General features: G+C 38.7%; 1 protein-coding gene across 47 annotated transcripts in view; it reads right to left on the bottom strand.

The window, feature by feature from the left end:
* Clasp1 (cytoplasmic linker associated protein 1) overlaps positions 1-19,971 on the bottom strand; it is a 242,023-nt gene that overhangs the window by 26,885 nt on the left and 195,167 nt on the right. For 26 of the 47 annotated variants that reach the window (XM_033757159.1, XM_033757162.1, XM_033757160.1 and 23 more), the window contains 8 exons: positions 19,588-19,651; positions 17,312-17,314; positions 16,953-17,116; positions 13,916-13,994; positions 12,509-12,652; positions 5,661-5,804; positions 5,091-5,197; positions 171-287 (listed from right to left, as the gene is read on the bottom strand). In XM_033757159.1, coding sequence (XP_033613050.1) covers positions 171-287; positions 5,091-5,197; positions 5,661-5,804; positions 12,509-12,652; positions 13,916-13,994; positions 16,953-17,116; positions 17,312-17,314; positions 19,588-19,651 — 822 coding nt within the window. The remainder of the gene's footprint in view (positions 1-170; positions 288-5,090; positions 5,198-5,660; positions 5,805-12,508; positions 12,653-13,915; positions 13,995-16,952; positions 17,117-17,311; positions 17,315-19,587; positions 19,652-19,971) is intronic. The other 21 variants (XM_033757172.1, XM_033757173.1, XM_033757175.1 and 18 more) reach the window with 1 other exon arrangement.

Below are 19,971 nucleotides of genomic sequence, written 5' to 3'. Positions count from 1 at the left end.
CAAGATTAAGCAGTGGCTCACACTTCTCACCAAGGCTCTACTCCTGTGAGGGTAAGCTGAGGCAGGGACCACACTGGAGGAGCTGAGAGGCTTTCCCAGAGACCTGAGACGACCTTGGAAATATAATAATATTGTGACACCTCAGACAAGGGAGACAGGTAGCTTGTTACCTGGGAGAGTAAGAGCGCCTGAGAGTCTTGTGGGAGGGAGCGGTGGGAATGGAGTTAGGCTGAGAAAAGGGAGGTGGGTGCTTCGATAACCCATCGGCACTCCAACCCCACAACCGACTGCAGTGATCAGAAGAGGAAAATCAGAGACAGAAACACAGCAGGCAAAGGGAAGGGGAGGAGGAAGACGCTGTGCTCTAAGTGTCTTCGAATCTCCTCTGTCCTTGACAAAGTTCTATCAAAATTAACCGGAGCAAAATTAGCACTTCACCACACAGAGAAAAAGAACACATTTCATTTTACAGTTTGGTCCTCAATGAGACTGCTTCATTCTTTTCTCTCTCAACCATGGGCTGCATTTACCACTTAAAAACCATGTGAGACTGCTAGTGTGTCTAGGAGTGAGCATGAGGGTGCGTGTGGGACACCTGTGTGTCTGCCCACCTGCCTGCGTCAAGAAGGATGTTATAAGCACTTACATGCAAGAAGCCTCGATATTCTGGTTCAGCTAGTTCTTTAGTTGTTCTGCAAAGAAGGCAAGGGGGCCTCAACTTAAAAGGAAGAGGGACAGGAGCAGGAAGATTAACGAGACCACACCGTGCTAACCAGAGGACCCTGGTGTGGTTGGGGCGCTCTCTGAGCTGAGGCCCAGTGAGGCTGTGTCCAGAGACTAGCAATGTTCTTCACCACTGCCGGGCCGGGGCAGCAAGTGTCCGCTGGTCCACGTTGGGGAGGGGCCTCTACTTAGAGCACCTGATACGATCACTGATGTTCACCCAGACATGAGAGTGCTTGTCTTCATCCCACAAATGGCACTAGCTGAGCCAGGCATGTTGGGTCCGGAACAGAAAGCTCTTAATACTGCTGTGTTCAGAAGGACAGAAACAGACTGGGAAGCAGGGGCTGAAACGGCTACAGAATCGCATGAGAACCTGGGGCAGAGTCCTCAGCATCGTCTGAGCTCCTAGGGAGCAGCCCTGCTGCCCCAGTGAGCTGTAAGAGTGGGTGCTTCTGTGTGTGGCTACTCCCCATCCCCAGCATGGTGGCACCACCATTTCATAAGGAAACAAGACGAGGGGTCACTGCAGCACAGAGGACCTAAAGACTCTCTCTCTCCAGTCACACACTGGGTTAGAGTGGGGACTCAAGGGAGGGCAGCGACACCCCAAGCTGGGGATGTGCTGATGGGTGAGGAACAAGCAGACACACCCACAAGCTGACTGTGGTTCTTCATTAACTCCTGCTTTGGTTCTGCACACTCTGGAGTCACTGATGGAAGAAATGTACTTCATTTTCATTCTTGTTATGTATTCCAGGCTGGCCTTGAACTTACTATGTAGCCCGGGCTGATCTCGATCTTGTGGTGATACTCCTGTCTCCGCTTCCTGAGTGCTGGGCTTACAGGACTGGCTTTCTGATGGAAGGCATGTGAAGTCTGCCTTAGACTACTTTCTGTTGCCAGGGGATTCAGTGGTACGCGAGGTAGTGCCATTCTGCTCAGCAACATGTTTGCCAGGAGTGTAAGGCGGACTGCAAAGACCCCCAAGCTACTTTGCTTTCTCAATGGAAATGAACTTCAGATAATTTCTGAAATTGCCCAAAACTTTGTTTTTCATTTATTTTAAAATTATTGGGTAAAATGGGCTACAACATAAATATGTGCTCAATAATGAAAGAACTCTAGTTTATAAATCTATCTCTACATAAAGTAGTACTTGTTTATTAGTTGTTAACAGGCAGGCATTCTTCTCTCACATAGAAATGATTAATGAGTTGTCACACTGACATCTTTGACTATTGTGTTCATAAAAAATGACTTCCTCATTAGTGATTTTTTAAAAAAACAAAATCTATCCAGTGAAGATTTATAGTTGCCATTTGGGAATAATTCATTATTATTACCGTGATCCAAATGCAGAATATGTGAACAAAAACAAAATCTTACTCACTTTGATACTCAAAACTCATTTAAAAACAAGTAATTGGTAATAACGTTCCCTCTAAAGAATAAAAGGTTAGTTGGGGATTTAGCTCAGTGGTTCTGTCGCCTGCCTTGCAAGTGCAAGGACCCAAGTTTGATTCCCCGTGCCCTTGCCCCCCAAATAAAAAGCTATTATTTTATGATCATATCTCAAAAAAAACTCAGAAAAAGTGCTGAGACTGTACTGCAGACTTGTTACCTCTTTAGAATGTGGTAAATGTTTCCAACCGAGAGTAAGAATTCATTTCTCTAACAACTTTACTGTTAGGAAGCACATCCTCTGTGTGCTTACAGTGACGTGACAACGCAAGGCACTTTTCCCCACTACTGAACAGTTTTTCGGGTGTGAAAAATCATTTCTCTTATTGAGCTAAAATTGAGTAAGGTTATTCACCACTGAAAGTGGGTATTTTTTTTTTTCTAACAAAGAACCAACATAATGAAATAATTTCCTAAAGAAGATTGTGTCTGTAAGAAAATATGTAATCCACACTTGGATTTTCTAATACTGAAAGTAAATCTCTTCTGACCTGTAACCCTAAGAGTAAAAATTAAGATGAGGCTAATTAAGAAGGAATAGTGACCAGGAAAAATAAATTAAAATTTTTAACAATTTGGAGAATCTATAAAGATTAATTTCTAGCCAGTTCTTTGATGGACAAAATCTGCTAGCAGCCTCTATCAGTTTTTTAAATACCACACAGAATAAAATACTTTTTGCTTATTACCTAAAAAATGTGTCAGCCAATACAAAAACTAAAAGATGTATGATCTGTGCATGGAAGAATCAATTTCCTGGTTAATAATGCAGGAATACCCCATCCAGACAAAGGCAACAAGCTCGAGAGAATATCAGTTTTCCTTAAAATTTTGTAATCTTCACCGGATCCTGGTCATTTAAGACAAACCATATACTTTAAATATAAACTTTAGCATTTAAAAAAAAAAGTTGGCCAAAGCCTAGTCACCTGTGGGGCTGGTCAGACCCAGTTTTAGTGATTTCTGGTCTCCATTCCTACTTAAAATAGCCTGCTGAAATCACTGGCAACACAGACCAAATCTGGAGACATAGCATTATACTTCACTATACTCAAGGGACAGGGGGGCATCTGTCCAACTGCACACAAGGCAGCAGAAACAGTAAGATACCACAGGTATCTTATAAAATACTTTGTTTCACTAAGAGAAAAATATAAGGTATAATATATTTGGTATGTTCCAAAATACATTCAGGATAAATAAAGAACCTTACAGAACTTGGTGGTAAGGAGGAATGAGACTCCAGACAGAAAACCTAAATTTAAAGGCACTTATGTTTTATTATCTTCATACTAAAAAGGTTAACCCTTAAAGGGAACATGGCTTTCCTGGAATATTTTCATTTCATTTTAGAAGCTTAGTGTCAGTCACCCACAGGACAAAACTTCCTGGTTGTCATTATTAGTAAGCCCAAAGATCTGGGACTCCTTGTAGACAAAACACAGCCTATTCTGGCCACTACTCCAGAAACCAGGCTGGGAGGAACTCCACTCCGGCGAGGGAGTCACTATGCAGACTCTAAAGACTTTGACTGGAGGGAGGAGGGCTATTCTAGAGCACCACCTGAGACAAAGCATTTTCTCTTATATTTTGAGACAGGGCCTTGCTATGTAGTTCTGGCTGGCCTTTAACTCCTAGCTATCCTCCTGCCTCAGCCTCCCAAGTACTGGGATTACAGGCATGTGCCAGCACACCTGGTGTAGAGGACTGACTAATGGTCAACTTGTAACACCCAGCTGAACTGAATCAGTGTGGTCTGGGCGTGGAGGATCCACCTAAAGATTGTTACCAATAGCATAAAAAGAGAACTGGAGGGGAAGATCTCGGCCTGTTGATTTTCTAGGAGAAGCTTGTTGCAGATGGTTTTCCTGATGCGAATTAGGCTGTTCCCCTCGGAAGAGGCGCTCAAAACCTCGCTGTTGCTGAGAATGGGCTGCTGCTTTTATCAGAGGAGCTCTGACCTTTACCATGAGCATCACTTCCTGGCTCCACCGTGGATCCCTCAGCGTGGTGGCACAGATCCTTCATCTCATAAACATAGATTTTTCTGACTTCCATCATTGGCCTTGGGCCTTCCAGGTGCAGATCCTCAGTGGACAAGCATGAGGCATCACTATACTCTAGGCCACTGGCTGGACTTGAGGAGGACACTGCTTAGGACTCTAAGCCTTTAGCTGGACTTGTGTGGGAAACTGCTGGGATCCAGGACCTCAGCTGAATATTTTGGGCTTCTAGTGTGTGGTTAATCTCTTGCACTCTTTGCATTTGACTCTTTGGGTAATTATCAAAAAATAACCTTATAAATTATGTGTCCTGTATTTAATATATTCCCTCACCCAATCCTGTTGAATACACCATCCAGCTAGCATTTTCTCGTCCGAGGTCACTGCCCAGATTAAGGTCAATGATGCATGGTCAAAAGAGTCTGAATATGCTAATCTAATTTAATCCTGACATTCTAAATCACAGACCTCAAAAGCAGAATTTTGTATCAAATGTAAGAGCTGCTATACTTGGAATGGCCACCTGGTTGGAGAATTACTCAAGACTTGGTGCAGACTCACTATAAAGAGTTTAGCAGATGATTAAACAAATACCTTCAGGTTTTCCCATCGTTTGGAGAACAGATGAGTTCTCTCATGGGCTTTATGCAAAATGTGACATCTCATTTTGAAACTTAGAAGATACTAGAGAGTGTTTAGAAATAGAAACACAGAGGAAACTAAGCACACACTGCTTCACTTTACTATACGAATTAATCCTTTTGCCCAAGATGACAGATATAACTGGAGTGAGGACTAGAAGCCATATTACTCACTGGTAACAAGCAGAGTCTAAAAATCTAGAAATAGGCTGCACATTGGGAAGCTTCAGTTTCTACATTTCTGTAGAAGCGAGCTTACCTTGGAGATAGCCCGCCATGGGAACAGTTGGTGGGTGAGGTCAGAGGGCTAGTCCTGCTGCTGGGGTGTCGGGAGGGTGTTCGGCCAATTGTATTGCTTGGAGATCCCTGGGGCAAAGGCAGAGCAGTCATTTAAGAGTTTTCTACAGAATACAACCCCCCTCTTCCCTGGGTCTTTTATCCCACATGTAGACAAATGGGCAAACTCTGCCCACAATGGCTTTTCATTTCTCCCTCTTTGGAATCATAAGGTCCAGTTTAAGAGCATGTAAATCAAACGTGGACATCACACAAACATTCCTAGTTGAAAAACAATGTCAGCCATGCTATGTACATTGATATTTGAATATTTAGAGTATTAAAAAAACAGACTCGATGATGAGTGAATAATGACAAAATATTAGTAAAAATTTAACTGACTGAACAACCTACTGTACAAAAAAGGCCATATAAAATACCAGGCTCATTTACCCATGGGAATGCTGTTAGGACAAGATAGCTGGCTGGCCTATTAGTCAGAGTCTAAATAAGGGTCACACTGAGGTCACCATCAGCATGAACTCAAACTCACCACACTGGTGTTACTAGAGTTCTTGAGGTGGTTATGCAGAAGTTTGGTGGCACCATCCTGAAATGTTTTCGGCAAGGCACCAAGTAACATGGTAAATTCAGGAGTGTTCAATTCAAACAGAGAGATCAGCACAATCTGTGCTGCCTGGAAAAAGAAACTGTGATTAATTTATATGATATACATAGGAACACATTTTGGTGAAAATGTTCATGAACATAGTTTTTAAAAGAAAACCTTTTTAAATAAGTAAAATCTGGGGAAAATACCATGAGCTACAAATAGTCTAATTTCATTCTGAAAAACAAACCTGGATCCATTTTAATGCTGTAGCTCTGGATTTCCATAGCACATTAATAAATTCCTGTAACGTTCCCTTGTTTGGCAGTAAAAGTTGATAAATCAGTTAAAAAAAAAATGTAAGAAGCTTAAGATTGTTGGTACTCTAAGAAGTCAGAACTGGATAGGGTTCCCAGGGCAGCCTGGAAAGAAGTTTCTGTTCAAGCTCCCAAGACACTTCTTTACCTCAACTTCACTCTTCTCAACTGAAAAATACTCAAAAATTAAAGTTTAACTATACCATCCAACTTTGATGGCACCTTCCTACTTTTATGCCAACAAACTGAGACAGACTTGTGGGAAGCAAACTGGCCATCAGATGGTATACATTAAAAACTTCTCCTTCTACCCTCTTTTCTAACTGAGACAACACACTGCATGAGTACTTGTGAGGGTGGCAGCAGGTGGGGAAAGCAATCAGCTGAAAGAAGGGTGGCCAAGTGAAACGAGGCTTTCCAGAAGGCAATGTGCTTGCTACACCACTGCCTTAAGAGAAGGCAATCTTTGCTTAAAAAGCAATGCCTGCGGAATTAATTACTGTACAAGGGTTTTGATTTATAGGAGCTAAGCCAAAATACAATTTTAGTAAATACCAGTTGGCATCTCTGTCTACGGCCACACCACCCTGAACACGCCCAATCCCATCCAATTGGCGTTTCTTATTAATTTCTCAAAGTTAAGAGAAAGGCAAAGACATTAAAAAACTGAATACAATCATTTCTTTTTCATTTTTACTGGAAGCATAGTCTATTCAGACTAATTTTTAGGTTTGCAATAATTACTTGAAATATTTTTTCCATGACATGGAAATATTACATAAAAATGTGCTTGCTGAGAATTTCTTTGAAAATAAATGTCAGAAAACATCTGAATACTTTTACAATGTTAAAATAAATTCTAGGCCTAGTAAAACAAATATACTATTTTAGTGCCTGGAGAAGGGAAAAAAAAAAACAAAAAACAAACCTCAAAGACCCAAACTGAAAAGTATCGGTATACTACTGTTTTTATGGAATTAAAAATTAACAACATTTGAAGAGCATTCTATAAAGCAAAGCACTGGGCAAAAGCACATTATTTTTTCCTTGCTCTCCAAATATAGTCAATAATAGCCTTTCCACCCAAATTAAATCACAAGTGGCTAGCATTCTTTCATCACACAGGCAAAAGCACTATCACTGATTGCATTAACATATTTTTCTGTATTTACTTATTAAACATTTTTAATAAATCATCTAAAGGATTCTATTTCACAACCAATTTAATGTACTATCAACATGGTTTGTATTACTGTATAATATAACATATTCCAAAAAAGCATGCAAAGAAACCTATGTGTTTAAAAAGTCATTAGATATTAGAAAAAAAAACACACATGCAAGAAAAACTGCACTGCAAAAGAAAGCAGCAGACTGGCATGTTAGCAGGGTAAAACATCCATGTTGTCAATGTAATAAGAAAGGATAGGCACTTAGGTTCTGTGGATTGGTATCTGGAAATTATGAAATTTACCACTGCATTCTTGATCAGTATATTTTTGTGTGTAATGTGCCACTGTCTTTAAGAGGCCATATTTATTCTCAGAATGATGTTACCTAATGCTGTAAATTAACCTGAGGTTTTTCATAAAGCCAATTATAAACAAATCAGTAGAATCTTTTAGGAAGAGGAGGGCTGCAAGACAGCAGAGCTGGAAATGGTGCAATCATGAGTACATAACATTAATGCCACATACTCACAGGGGAGAGGAAAATGCACTCCACAGCTTTTTCTAAAAAATCTCAAAGTTGACTTTAAATTTAAACAGATCAAACAAAAACACATGGAATTCTGAATCTGTAACTAGGTAGACAGATGTGTTTGTATTTGTGTGTGCGTGCATATGTGTATTTTACACATATATGTGATGTTTTTACATTTTCCAAAATATAAAGCATAAGTAATCTTACAAAGTTTTTCAGGTTTACTCTTTGGCCTTAAACTGCTTTCAAAGTAAAATATTCTCCTAATGAGATCGAGTCTCCAGAAACTCAAAGTTTCATTTAAGCATGTTCTTAAAGTATTTTACACTAGAGCTTCACAAGGTATTAGACTGTTATGGTTCTAAAACATCTTATCTTATCCAATACCCTCTTAGTTAATGAGAAATCAAAACCCAAGATTCTGAGCAAAGAGGAAAGCTGGGTTATAGCTATCATTACCACCAGTATGATCTCATTAACAGAATTCCCAATATGAAGCTGTTTGGAGAGATGTATTTCTGAAAGCCTGGGGAACAGGTTATGCTCACTAATGACTCAAAGTACAGAGTATGCCACCGCACAGTCTGTAACTCTGTGATATTGTCTCCATCCAGGCATGCCCCTGCCAGAGCATCCAGGCATGCTCCAGCCAGACAAGAACTTCAGAGTGCCCCTGACTTTTTCTAAGGGAACAACTCTAGGGGAAATTAAGGGTCAAATGGCAACTGGATGAATTAAAAAAGGAATTATTTTTACACCCTAATAGAAGAATTTGAGGGTGGGAGAGTAGAATAAAAAGTTCTCAAAATGTCACAGGTACTGTCTGACAAGATCTCACAGGGCCAGCAATAGCCTTGAATACTGCAAACCTTTCAGTACAAGGAAATTCTTCCCAGAAAACAGAAATGTTATTACAGCTCTGACAAACGCTTCAGTGTTGATGTTAATTTGGAAGGAAAGTCAAAGAGTTTTCTAATTTACTAAACAAGTTTTACTACTCCATTCAGAGGCTGCTGTTAAAATTGCTTCAAAGAATCACCAAACAGAAGGTGTTTTCAAACCTTCAGACATCTCTCCTTTTCACTCTTCCATGAAAACATGGAAGAGAGCTATACTCAACATGACTACTCCACTGGAAGGTGGGTCATCATGAAACATGCCATAACACCAACACTGACGCAGGCACACACATGCTCACACAATATTATACTAATTCCAGGTCTCTTCAAATTCTTGCCAGTGTCTTCCAAAGGGTAACTGGTATTAATAATACACAATGCAAATGGTGAGGTATATTGTTTGAAATTAATAGACAGTTTCCAATCTACCTGTTTACAATTTTCTTCCAAGTTTCCTCCTCCAGGCCCAGAGCAGGTGGGAGCTGACCTAGTGGGGACATCCTCACCTACACGACTACGCTGAAGCGGGGACTGGCAACAGGAGAGGGGAGGACTGGGTCAGAGAGAAGCAGGGAGCGCTTAGCCAAGGCCAACGCTGCCTGTTAGCTGAAAGAGTATATGGCTTCTTATACAAAATCACTAAGGTACATAAAATCAAAAGGCAGGATAAGAACCCGAGAACTCTCAATCATTTGCTAGGCCCTGTACTCAGTCATTACAGCCCTCCCTGGAAGCAAGAATATTCCTGCTCTACACGATCAGACAATCAGATGGGCCTGGAAAGGGACTGCAGTCATAGATCAGAGTCAAATCACATTTGGTGATGGAGTACTTAACTTTTAGTTTAGACCATACTGCCCCTAGAATTAGAGACTTTTAAAAAATGTAGAAATTTCACACTTTTCAGGCCATTTGTATATTTCCCTGCTCTAGCCAACAGCACTGCTTTACTTCCTAGGTTTCTCTGCTGTGCCACCATTCCCACATGTCTTAAAATGACATTTGAGGGCTACAGAATTACCAAATAACTATGAAAGATTCCTGCCAACCCACTGAATGTACAGCAAAACAGAAGACAAGCAAACACAGAGGCATTCTGAATCCTAAATATAAACATACAATTAAAATTTACACTGCCTTTACTGCATTTCCTTTGATAGATCATACAGTTCCCAAAAAAACTCCGGTACTTCAGTTGTTTCATAAGTAACAATAGTAACAACAAAACCCTGTCAACAGTGAGAGGAGCTACAATAGCATATTAAACCCTATTTATTTATACTTTGATACACTTTACTATAATTGTAATACTACTGGGAAAGCAGTATGATTCTCACTTTGCAGATAACAAAGGCTGGAGATTAAATGACTTGCTCACACACAAACTCAGAAGTCAAAGGAAAGCCAAGCACTAGAATCCACTTTCTTTTTATGGGTAATAAATCCTATTATCTTAAATCAAAACACCATGATACACTGAGAAAACTTGAATGAACCTCTGCAGAGTTTACTCATACAACTGCTCAGAACTCCTACCCTTAAAAAAATGAATCCAAACCTCTCATTCTTATAAGCATGCCTCATTGGTGAATGGTTTGTGTTTTGGTTTTTAAACATCTTTAAAAAACAGCTTTCCCTCTATAGGGTGAAACATCCTAAAGTACTGAGCTATGAAGGGAACAAAAAAATTACTAAAAATGCCGAAGTCAGTGAATCTGAGTCAAAAATGCTTCAAGCATAGTTTCACAAGTATGATCTGAATTATGTTGTCTGCAAACTCAACTATTACCTGCATAAAACTCATATTCTCAGAGATGGGTCCATAACGGTTTACTGTATAGATTTCAGATTGAAGGTTTCTTCTAGTATTTAGAAAATAAACAGTAGCTGAGTATGGTGGTGCACACCTATAATCCCATTATTTGGGAGGCTGAGGCAGGACGTTGCTGGGAATTCGAGGCTAGCCTGGGCTACATAGTGAGTTCAAGGCCAGCCCGAACTAACAGTAAGACCCTATCTCAAATAAACCAAAAAGAAAAGAAACAGTATAATGATATAATAACTGCAAATGCTTCAGAGATTTTATTTGCATAAAATTAACATCCTCTCGAGTTGGGTCCATAAGGATTTATTGGACAGATTTCAGACAAAAGGCTTCTTCCAGTTAGAAGGTAATTTCTACCTACTGTTAAACACTAACATACTACTGTTAAACACTGAAAATAAACATCAAAGTATTATTAACAACCTTATAGTACTGTCAACAGATATTTATCTTTAGTGCATGCGTTCATATAGATCAGAATGATACCAGTTATACTTTTTAAAGTTTTAAAATAACAACTTCAGATCTTAGACAAGACTGAGGTAAGCTATGATGTCAATCATTTCTATGTATTTGAATTTACTTAGGCACTACATACATTCAGACAATGCCTAAAAAACCTTTGTGTAAGGCAGCCACTTACAACAGCAACCATATTTACAAATGTCTAGTGGATGCTACCTTAAAACAAGGCATTTAAATAACAGTGAATCTATCTCCAAGAAGAACTAAAATGTCACGCCCTATGGTATAGTATGTGGCTGGGTAGTTTATGAGGCAAAATAACCTATATTTGAACATGCTTATTGGAATCAAATAAGGTTTTACTAGTCAGTCCTGATAACAGAAAGCTAAACAAGTGAAAGTCTTCAAAGATAAAATAATAAATAAAAAACCAGAGGGTGCCCAGAATGCAGAGACGCATCTGCTAAGTAAGATGAACTGTACTATAATTTGTACAGAGATGTCCCTACTTAAGTAAGAACCAAGGAATTACCAAAAAACTATGGATTCCTGCCACTGAAAGATACTGAAACCTTGGTAGGCAAAAATGTGTATACATCCTCCACAAATGTGTATACACTATTGCCTGGGATAATGCTTCTTTTGTCCTTGCTTAGACTCAAATTTTCCAACTGCCCTAAGGGCAAAGAACTGGGGATGGCTGTGGAGGGAGGACATTAGAGAAGAAAACAATGCCAAGCTCTTGATTATACTCCAATAACCAACACTGAAGACTTCTGGTCTGAAGGAAGAACTGAGATATCTGGCTTTAAAAATATGAAAGGCAAAGTTTTTAAATAAGTAAAAATCAACCACAGCTACATGACAAATCCAAGTGTAGGCCATTACACCGATAGGAAGAGAATGAAAATAATGGCTACAGCAACCCAATAACTCATGCTTGTGGCATGCCTGCAGTGTGTCAGGGACTGAATAAACATTTACAGGTATTAATTAAAATGTATAACACACTTGTGAAGCAGACTATTACCTAGTAAGAGAGTAAGCTTCTGCTCTACTGTGTTAAGTGCCTCTCACAATTCTATTTCAGAAGAAAGCTGGGTAGTATTTTCCTTGAGCCAATAAGATAACAACTACAAAAAGAACATTCCAAGTATGCCATACAATTAGTGTTTCTTCTGCACTTCATAAAGTCAAGAATCTGTTATATCTTACCAAACTTTTCAAATACATTTTACAATCAGGCACCCTATATCTAGCTAGCCTCAGATCTGCAATTCTAGCTTCAAACCACATGTTACAAACTAATACAGGGTCCTCGTAACAGACCCTAAGCTACTGGTGCTTTCATATTACAAAATATATAAAAGAGATGCCTGAGAAAACCATGGACCTATCAAGCTTTCATTCTAAGACTGGAAATGGGCAGAGTGGGAGAGAGAAGTATTAGTTGCAATAGTAAAGCTTGGGTTTCACAGGAAAAAGAAATGGCTGGGGTGCTCTGCAAGTTTCTAAATGAATTTTAAAAAAATATATGCTTAGGAATAGTCTGTAATTATGCTGTAGTTCTCTTGGACATACCTTTCTCACGTCTGAACTCTTTGGTTCTGTTGTCCATGTTATGATTCTAGAAACAGCAAGCCTGGTCTCACTTGAGTTTACAAAATCTGTTGGATCCATCTGTCTGGCCAAAGACTCGATGTATTTTAGAATTGCAACTTTGACCTGAAAGACCCAATGATTATAATCATTAAATACTCTGGATAAATCTTTGAAGTCTGTCAGGAGGCTGAGGCAGGAGGATCGCTGTGAGTTCAAGACCAGCCTGGGCTACACAGTGAGTTCCAGATCAGTCTCAACTCCATATAGTGAGACCATGTCTCAAAAAAACAAAACAAAACAAAAAAATCTTAGAAGTCTGTAGACAAGGTTTTTTTGTTTTTGTTTTTGTTTTTGTCTTTTTCATACCAGGGATCGAATTTGGGTCCTTGCACTTGCAAGGCAGGTGGCAGAACCACTGAGCTAAATCCCCGGTCCCCAAAATCTTTGAAGTCTGTTTCTATTTTTTAAAGACACAGTCTCACTGGGTTGCCTAGGCTGATTTCAACCTTATGATCTTCCTGCCCCAGCCTCCCAAGGAACTGGATTACAGCCATGCTGCCCAGCTTGAATAGAACATTTAACTGCTAGTCAGAGAAAAGTAAACATCAGAGAAAGGAAAACTTCCTGTTTTGGATTTATGTTTCCTCATAGAGTGACATCCTACATCTCATCTACGCTACAAGATCCTTGAAGGGCAGTCCGATCCCTGCAGGGAAGACAGGTTCAACTGTCATTGTGTCATCCCATATTCTAAGCCATCACCCATCATGTAGCATTTTCAGTAATCACATTTGTGTTCTGCCCTAACATCTCCAACTTTGAATTGGTTTTGATCATAGGAAAGAAAGATTATTATTCATTAGGTCCATCTATAACTCCAACAAAAGTTAATGATCAAAGAACAGACAATGAACATGACCAATACATCCTCCCTTCCTTGCATAATAAGAAGACCTTGTTATTATAGGTCTGATTTCCCACATCTTAGAAAATATTAATATGGAAGAAACATTTCATGAAGATACCAATCTCAACATATCAGAATGTCCTTTTTCTAATTTAAATATTGTGTAAAAGACTAATAATGTCCAAATATTCGTGAAGATATAGAATGACTGGAGCTCTTCTCCACTGCTGTCAGGAATATAATAGGGTACAATCATTCCGAAGTTTCATAGAAAGTTATACACGTCCACCCAATTAACCAGCAATCTCTCTATTAGGCCCTCAGCTAGGAGAAATAGGAACATGTCTACAAAGAGCAGGACAGAAGGCTCACAGTAGCTCAATTCATAAGAGTTAAATATTAATCACATATTTTTAGAAGTACATTTCAAGCAACTTTCAGTTGTAGGGGTGGAATTACAATGACAAATACTTACTGACCTTCAGGTTTGGAGTTTGAGTTTGATCCACAATAAATCTCATCAAAATGTTAAATTGTTGATCGAACGGGAAAGAGTCCCTAGATTGAAGGAAAAAGAGAAGTGCTTGCTTTTAGAGAAATCTGTTAAAAAAAGAATGTAAAACTATATACTAAAAACATACTGTTATAGATTAATATAGGGAAAGCCTGCTCATGTATTTTAAAAGTAATTTTCATTTTTTACAAATACTAATACATACATGTTTATGTAGAAAATTTAGAAAAAAGAAGTCTCCCAAAACACACTAAAGTTACTTCAAGTTGCTACCTTAAAAATTAAGACTAAGCAATGATCTTAAGGATATAAGGCCAAGATTCCTCCTGGCTTCTCTCCGCCAGCTATCCTTTGAATATTCCTTACACGAAAAACACTTCTTATTCTCTTACTTTTATATCCTGACTGGGCTTACTTATAGGTGACTCCACATAAGCTAACTGTTCCCCTTGTCCTGGTTACTATGCACAGTTCCCTTTTGTATAGGCACTGCAGAAAAATGGGTGTGTGACACTCCACAGTGGGAAATTCTCCACCCAGCTGCAGCTCACACACAGGAGCCTGGGCCAAAGAGTTTCTTCTCTTGCTCCATTTCACGTCTGTGACTAATCCTACTTCTCATAGTCACTGCACATCTCTGACTCAATAAGTGGTCCTAAGGGTCTCCTTGCTAGACAAAGTCAGTGCTTTCTCCTTTAAATGCAGCACTATTAACATTAGCTTAAAATTGCCTAATGGAACCCTATGTGGACAATGCTGATATAACTTAATTCTACATTAAAGGGAAAAATAAAGCAACCCAAGTATTTGTTACAATTAAGGCTGAGTAACTGTATTACTTTCTTTGCAATCTCTTAAGAGAGTTTTGTTAATTTACAGAAGCACAATAAATTAAAATGGATGTAGGTTTGAATCTATAAAATGAAGCAATAATATCAATTATCACAGGACTGATGCAAAAATTAAAAGATATAATACAAGAAAAATAGAAAGTTTTATAATGTGGCACATAATATGTACCAGAGTTATCATTATAATTATTAATAAAAAGTAAATTTGACCCAACAGCATTCTTTTCTGCTACAGCTATGTGTATGCTGGAAGCTTCGATGACTACTTCTGAAAACACAGTACGCTGGAGTATGCACACTATAAGTGACTGGGCTAACACACCACCCACAAAACATTACTCCCTATTTCTGCAGCAAGGGGTGGATGGGGAACACAAGTCAGTAACTGGTGTGTTGAACCGGAAAATGTACCTGTTGTTAGGCATCGCAAGAGGCAAGGAAACTGAGGCAGATTAACAGCCAGGCTGAGAACCTGTGGAGAAACTCTCAACCATTACCAAAAGCCCCAGCATGTAATCCATGACTGAGTTTATAATGCAGCTATACACTTCAGCTGGAATAAGAAAATCAAAAATGCCTTAGGCACTCAGACCAAATCTACTGAGACTGAGATTCTTAAAAGAGAGAAAAAAAAGAGGAACTAAAAAAACTAATAGCTCACATCTGTATTCCTTACTCATCACAATTAAGGAGTATACTGTCATTATATCCACCATCCCTAAAAATCTGAAATGGATTATGTCATTCATAAATTCACACAAATTAAGTGATCTAACTCTGGATCACACATTTTATTTGGCCAGTACAGAGCATTACGATTTATATTTATATTTAGATGTCCCCCCAAAGCCTCATGCTGTCATTGGTGGGGCTTTTCAGAGGTAGCTGGTTCTACAGTGTGTGATGCTGGGATTAAACCGTGCAATGCTAGGATTACGGGTGTGTAATTATTAATCAGTTTAGTGATTGGTTAAGCATAATTCTGAGTATGAATAACGGGAAGGGCCACCCTGGGTGTGGGCAGCACCACCCAAAAGCTAGGTAGCCTGGAAGGGATAAAAGAGACAGGCTTCTGCCTTGTGGCTTGGTGCTGCTGCTTCCTGCTACTTTGCTGCTTTACCATGGACTATTTTTACAATTCCCTTCTGCTCTGGAGCCAGCTGCCTATGGCTCAAAACCTCTACAGACTTGTGAGCTGAAATGAACCTTTCCTCCTTTAATGTTGGGTGTTGGGCATTTTGACTCAGCAACAAGAAAAGTAACTAAGACACAGAGTAAAAACCAACAAACAACAAAACACCATTAAATCTGCAAATGCATTTCCCAATTCCTATTTCTGAACTTTTCTTGCAGTAATGGCTCCCACATCTCAATACGCTCACAAGTGGTTACAGCTTGCAAGCCCAACAGTAATTCTCCTCCTGTTTTTGGCGCTCATTTATAAATATCAGCCGCAACACAGCCCTTATGCAATGCCATAGCCCCCAGGCAATCCTTAGTCACATTTCCACAAACCCACCCATACACTAGTGTATGGTAATGGTCCCTACTGATTCAAAGGGAGAGTGAAGTCTAAAAACCTTATTATAAGTGTAGTTATGCTACTCTGAGTTCATTAAAAATCCAAAGAAAATCCACTTGGACAACAGTATTCAGCAGCATAAAAACTATTTAAGTTGACAGGGTCAGGGACTGACTCCACCCCTCAAAAAAAAAAAAAAAAGAAGCAAAAACCTGTTGGCATCAGTGAGTTAAAGAAGAAACGAATATATGGCAACCAGAATCATGTATGAGTGGCACACATGGGAGCAATGGCAGAGCAGCACTGCTACCGTTAGCCCAGCAAGCCAGACAGGACAGAAAAGTTGTGAGTGTTACACATAGTGCCACAGAGAATCAATTTCCAAAGCTTTACATTTGTCTTTATATTTATCTCAGGAATCCACAAAGATAATACCAATTCAAGGAAGACAGGTGTTTCCTCTCCCACATTAGTGAGACACGCCAACAAATATGTCCACAAGAGAACGTGAAACCTGAGCAAGAGAGTGACTGGAGCGGGTGGCAAGGACTCTGAGTAACAGAACCAATGGCAAGAAAGCAGGACAAAAATCGTGCAACATCAAAACGGTTGAGCCTGTAAACACTTACCTTGTGACATCTAGAGCCTTCTGAACTTTTGCTTGCACAGATCCAAGTAAATCTGCTCCCATTTTCTTAAGTAATTGTGTGAGAAGAACAAAAAGCCAGTCTTGCAAGTCATCCTTGTGAATTATTATAAAATCCACAAGAGTTTCCAAAAACATACTGAACACCTAGATGCAAACGAAAACCAAACATATCATAAATTCAATTTGATCTCCACCATATTACAGAAAACATTAAAAACATCCATGCTCGTTTCACCCAGACTCTTGTCACTCAGGTTGGTTCACAACATCAATGATCATTCATGTCACAGAGGCAAATGCATTGTGAAACACAGAGAAAGGAAAAGGGTTGTCACTTACTCTCTGTTGTGAATTCCACCGCAAACCAGGCCATGCAACAAAACAAATTCTATGTTAGTTCATAAGGAATGGATACCATTTTCTTGCAATTTCTTCAAAAATCCTGAAAAAGCTACAAACTGATAAAATATTCTCTCCTCCCTCAATATAAGCCTGTAAGGGTCAACAGAGAGAAATGAACTTTTCTAATTTAAATCCTGGAGGTGGGGTAGAGAGAGAGAGAGAGAGAGAGAGAGAGAGAGGAAGATAGGCAGAGACAGAAACAGAGAGACAGACTCTCAATTGTCCTAATTCTTCTCTATTATTTTTTCTCATCTCATGTTAAAAAAAATACTATTATAGGGTGAAACACAAGGAAGATCCTATTCATTACTGTACAGCTATTGCCTTTAAGTCAGCTTTCTGATGTATGCCGATTTCAGATATTATGAAATAATAAAAGATTATAATAAAAGATTCTGACAATTCATATAATTCTCATGCTGATGTAAAATTACGGCTGCTATTTAAGGTGAAAGAGTACACAATGGAACGTCTCTGAAAAAAATTTCAGGGTGGTAAGTACCATTGGGTTTCCTTCTTTGTTAATGAACTTGATTTACTGGGACAGCCCACTGGTCACAAGTAACTGTTCACCACGAGGGGGCTGTGGTGAGACAGCTCAGGAAAAAAGTCAGTGAGTCCTGGCTGTGGGGTTTCTGGCTTAGCTCACAGGAAGTGACCAAGTATTGACTAAACCGAGACCTCCAAACTCACTGGACAAGAGCCTTCTGATGGAAACAAATTTCCTTCTTTATCCTCACATTCTGCTTCTGAATTAGCAATCTAGAGGTAACAGGTAACAGAAATTTAATCAATGCCCAAAACCATCTAAATATCCCTTATGGTATATTGCTTACAAATGCTTATGCTTTAAATCTTATTGCTTTTAACACTATGGTTAAGAATAAAGTCTTGATTATATCTTTGGATAGCTATGTGGCCTTTAAACTCCATCTTTTTTGGATTTTATTAATATTGTTAAATTTATTCTTTCTGTGAAAGTCTTAATAGAAATTTTAAGACATGCTTCGAGACTGGTACAGTGAAAACTGTGCAGGGGATATGGGGGTGGAGAGCTACTATGCATTCATCCCATTCTATCTTATGGGTGATTCAAAAGGCAGGGACCCTATCTTGTTTTCTATGTCCTCAGCTCATGGCACATACTCAGTAAGTGCTGGAGGACTGGATGGATGGATGTATGGATAGATGGATGGGTGGGTGGATGTTTGCTACTTTAATGACAATTCTTATAAGGAAGCAAAGATAGAAAAAGAAGGAAGATGATTAATAACTGGCTGGACTCTTTGGTCATCACATGGTTCTTTTTCTCAGCAGAACTTGGAAAAGACCATGTTTATTAAAAAACAGTACTATAACATAGCTAATCCTGCATGTTAGCACTTAAGATTTGCGTCTGATTTGAAATTTCTACACTTTAGTTTCTGTCCCTTAGCTACCTTTTAAGTTCCCCTACATCTTCTCTTCATTCCCTTCTGCTAAATGCATCCAATAGCCTTTAAAGGCTTCTTCCCAAACAAGGGTTAGGTATTAAAAATCTAGAGTCTAAGTGACATTTGTAAAAAGGTCCTCTCTCAGCACAAGCCTTAGAAAGGACTTTGTCCTGCACTCATGGGTATTTCCTCCTCTGCAGAACTTTTGCTAAAAAGTTAAGTCCTCAAACTTGATGCTCCCTTTGGCCTTAGGAGGTGGAGACATCAGCAAGCAACCACCATTCAGCAAGTTCTTGCAAACAGCAAAATTCTATTTGGAGAAATAACAACCTTGTTTTTTAATAAACCCATTAAATAAATCCTTCCATGTTTCTACATGTCCTATGACAAACTACATGGGATACAAAAATAATTACATGCATATTTTCTTCACTACTGTAACTTCAAAAACATACTACAGATCTTAATTATAAAACCATCCCATTGTTTGGCTAAGAGAAGGCATGCAAAAAAATTTGTTGAATGAATGAATAATGAACGAATGACATTTGATTATCTCTCCATGATGACTCTTACTTAAAGTATATTTAAGAGACATTTAAGTTCCCAAGAATTCACTTTTTAAAAGATGTAACATATATATACTATTGCTGAAACAGAAGTAAAATTGGTAAGGCTAAAACTGCACTAATGGGAATTATTGCTCATTCTTAAATAGTATATACACAGACATGCAGACATGCAGATATGAATACAAGTGAGGCATGATTCCAGACTTACCTTGCTATGAGGGTCAGCAAACATTCGGGTGAAGATCTCACACAATCTCTTTAATTCTACTCGACTAGATGAAATAAAATGGAAATGAATGAATTTAAATTTAAATATATCACCACTTCAATTGGTTATAGCTTTGCTTTAAAAAATATTTTTAAAATATTTTTTATTTCAGTCAACTACACAAACTTTAATCTATATTTACGAAAAAAAAATTTCAAAAATGAACTGCTGGGGCCGGGATTTATCTCAGTAGTTCTGCTGCCTGCCTTGTAAGCGCAAGGTCCTGAGTTCAATCCCTAGTACCAAAAAAAAAAAAAAAGTAAATATATGGTTTTATATTCTTTATTTGTAATTCAATACAGTAATTCTTTTTTTTTTTTTTTT

This window comes from Fukomys damarensis, unplaced genomic scaffold (genome assembly GCF_012274545.1).
Source record: "Fukomys damarensis isolate Sample0158 unplaced genomic scaffold, DMR_v1.0_HiC HiC_scaffold_29, whole genome shotgun sequence".
NCBI lineage: Eukaryota > Metazoa > Chordata > Mammalia > Rodentia > Bathyergidae > Fukomys > Fukomys damarensis.
The sequence above is the reverse complement of the archived record's forward strand: the minus strand, read 5'-3'. Positions and strand labels throughout refer to the sequence as shown.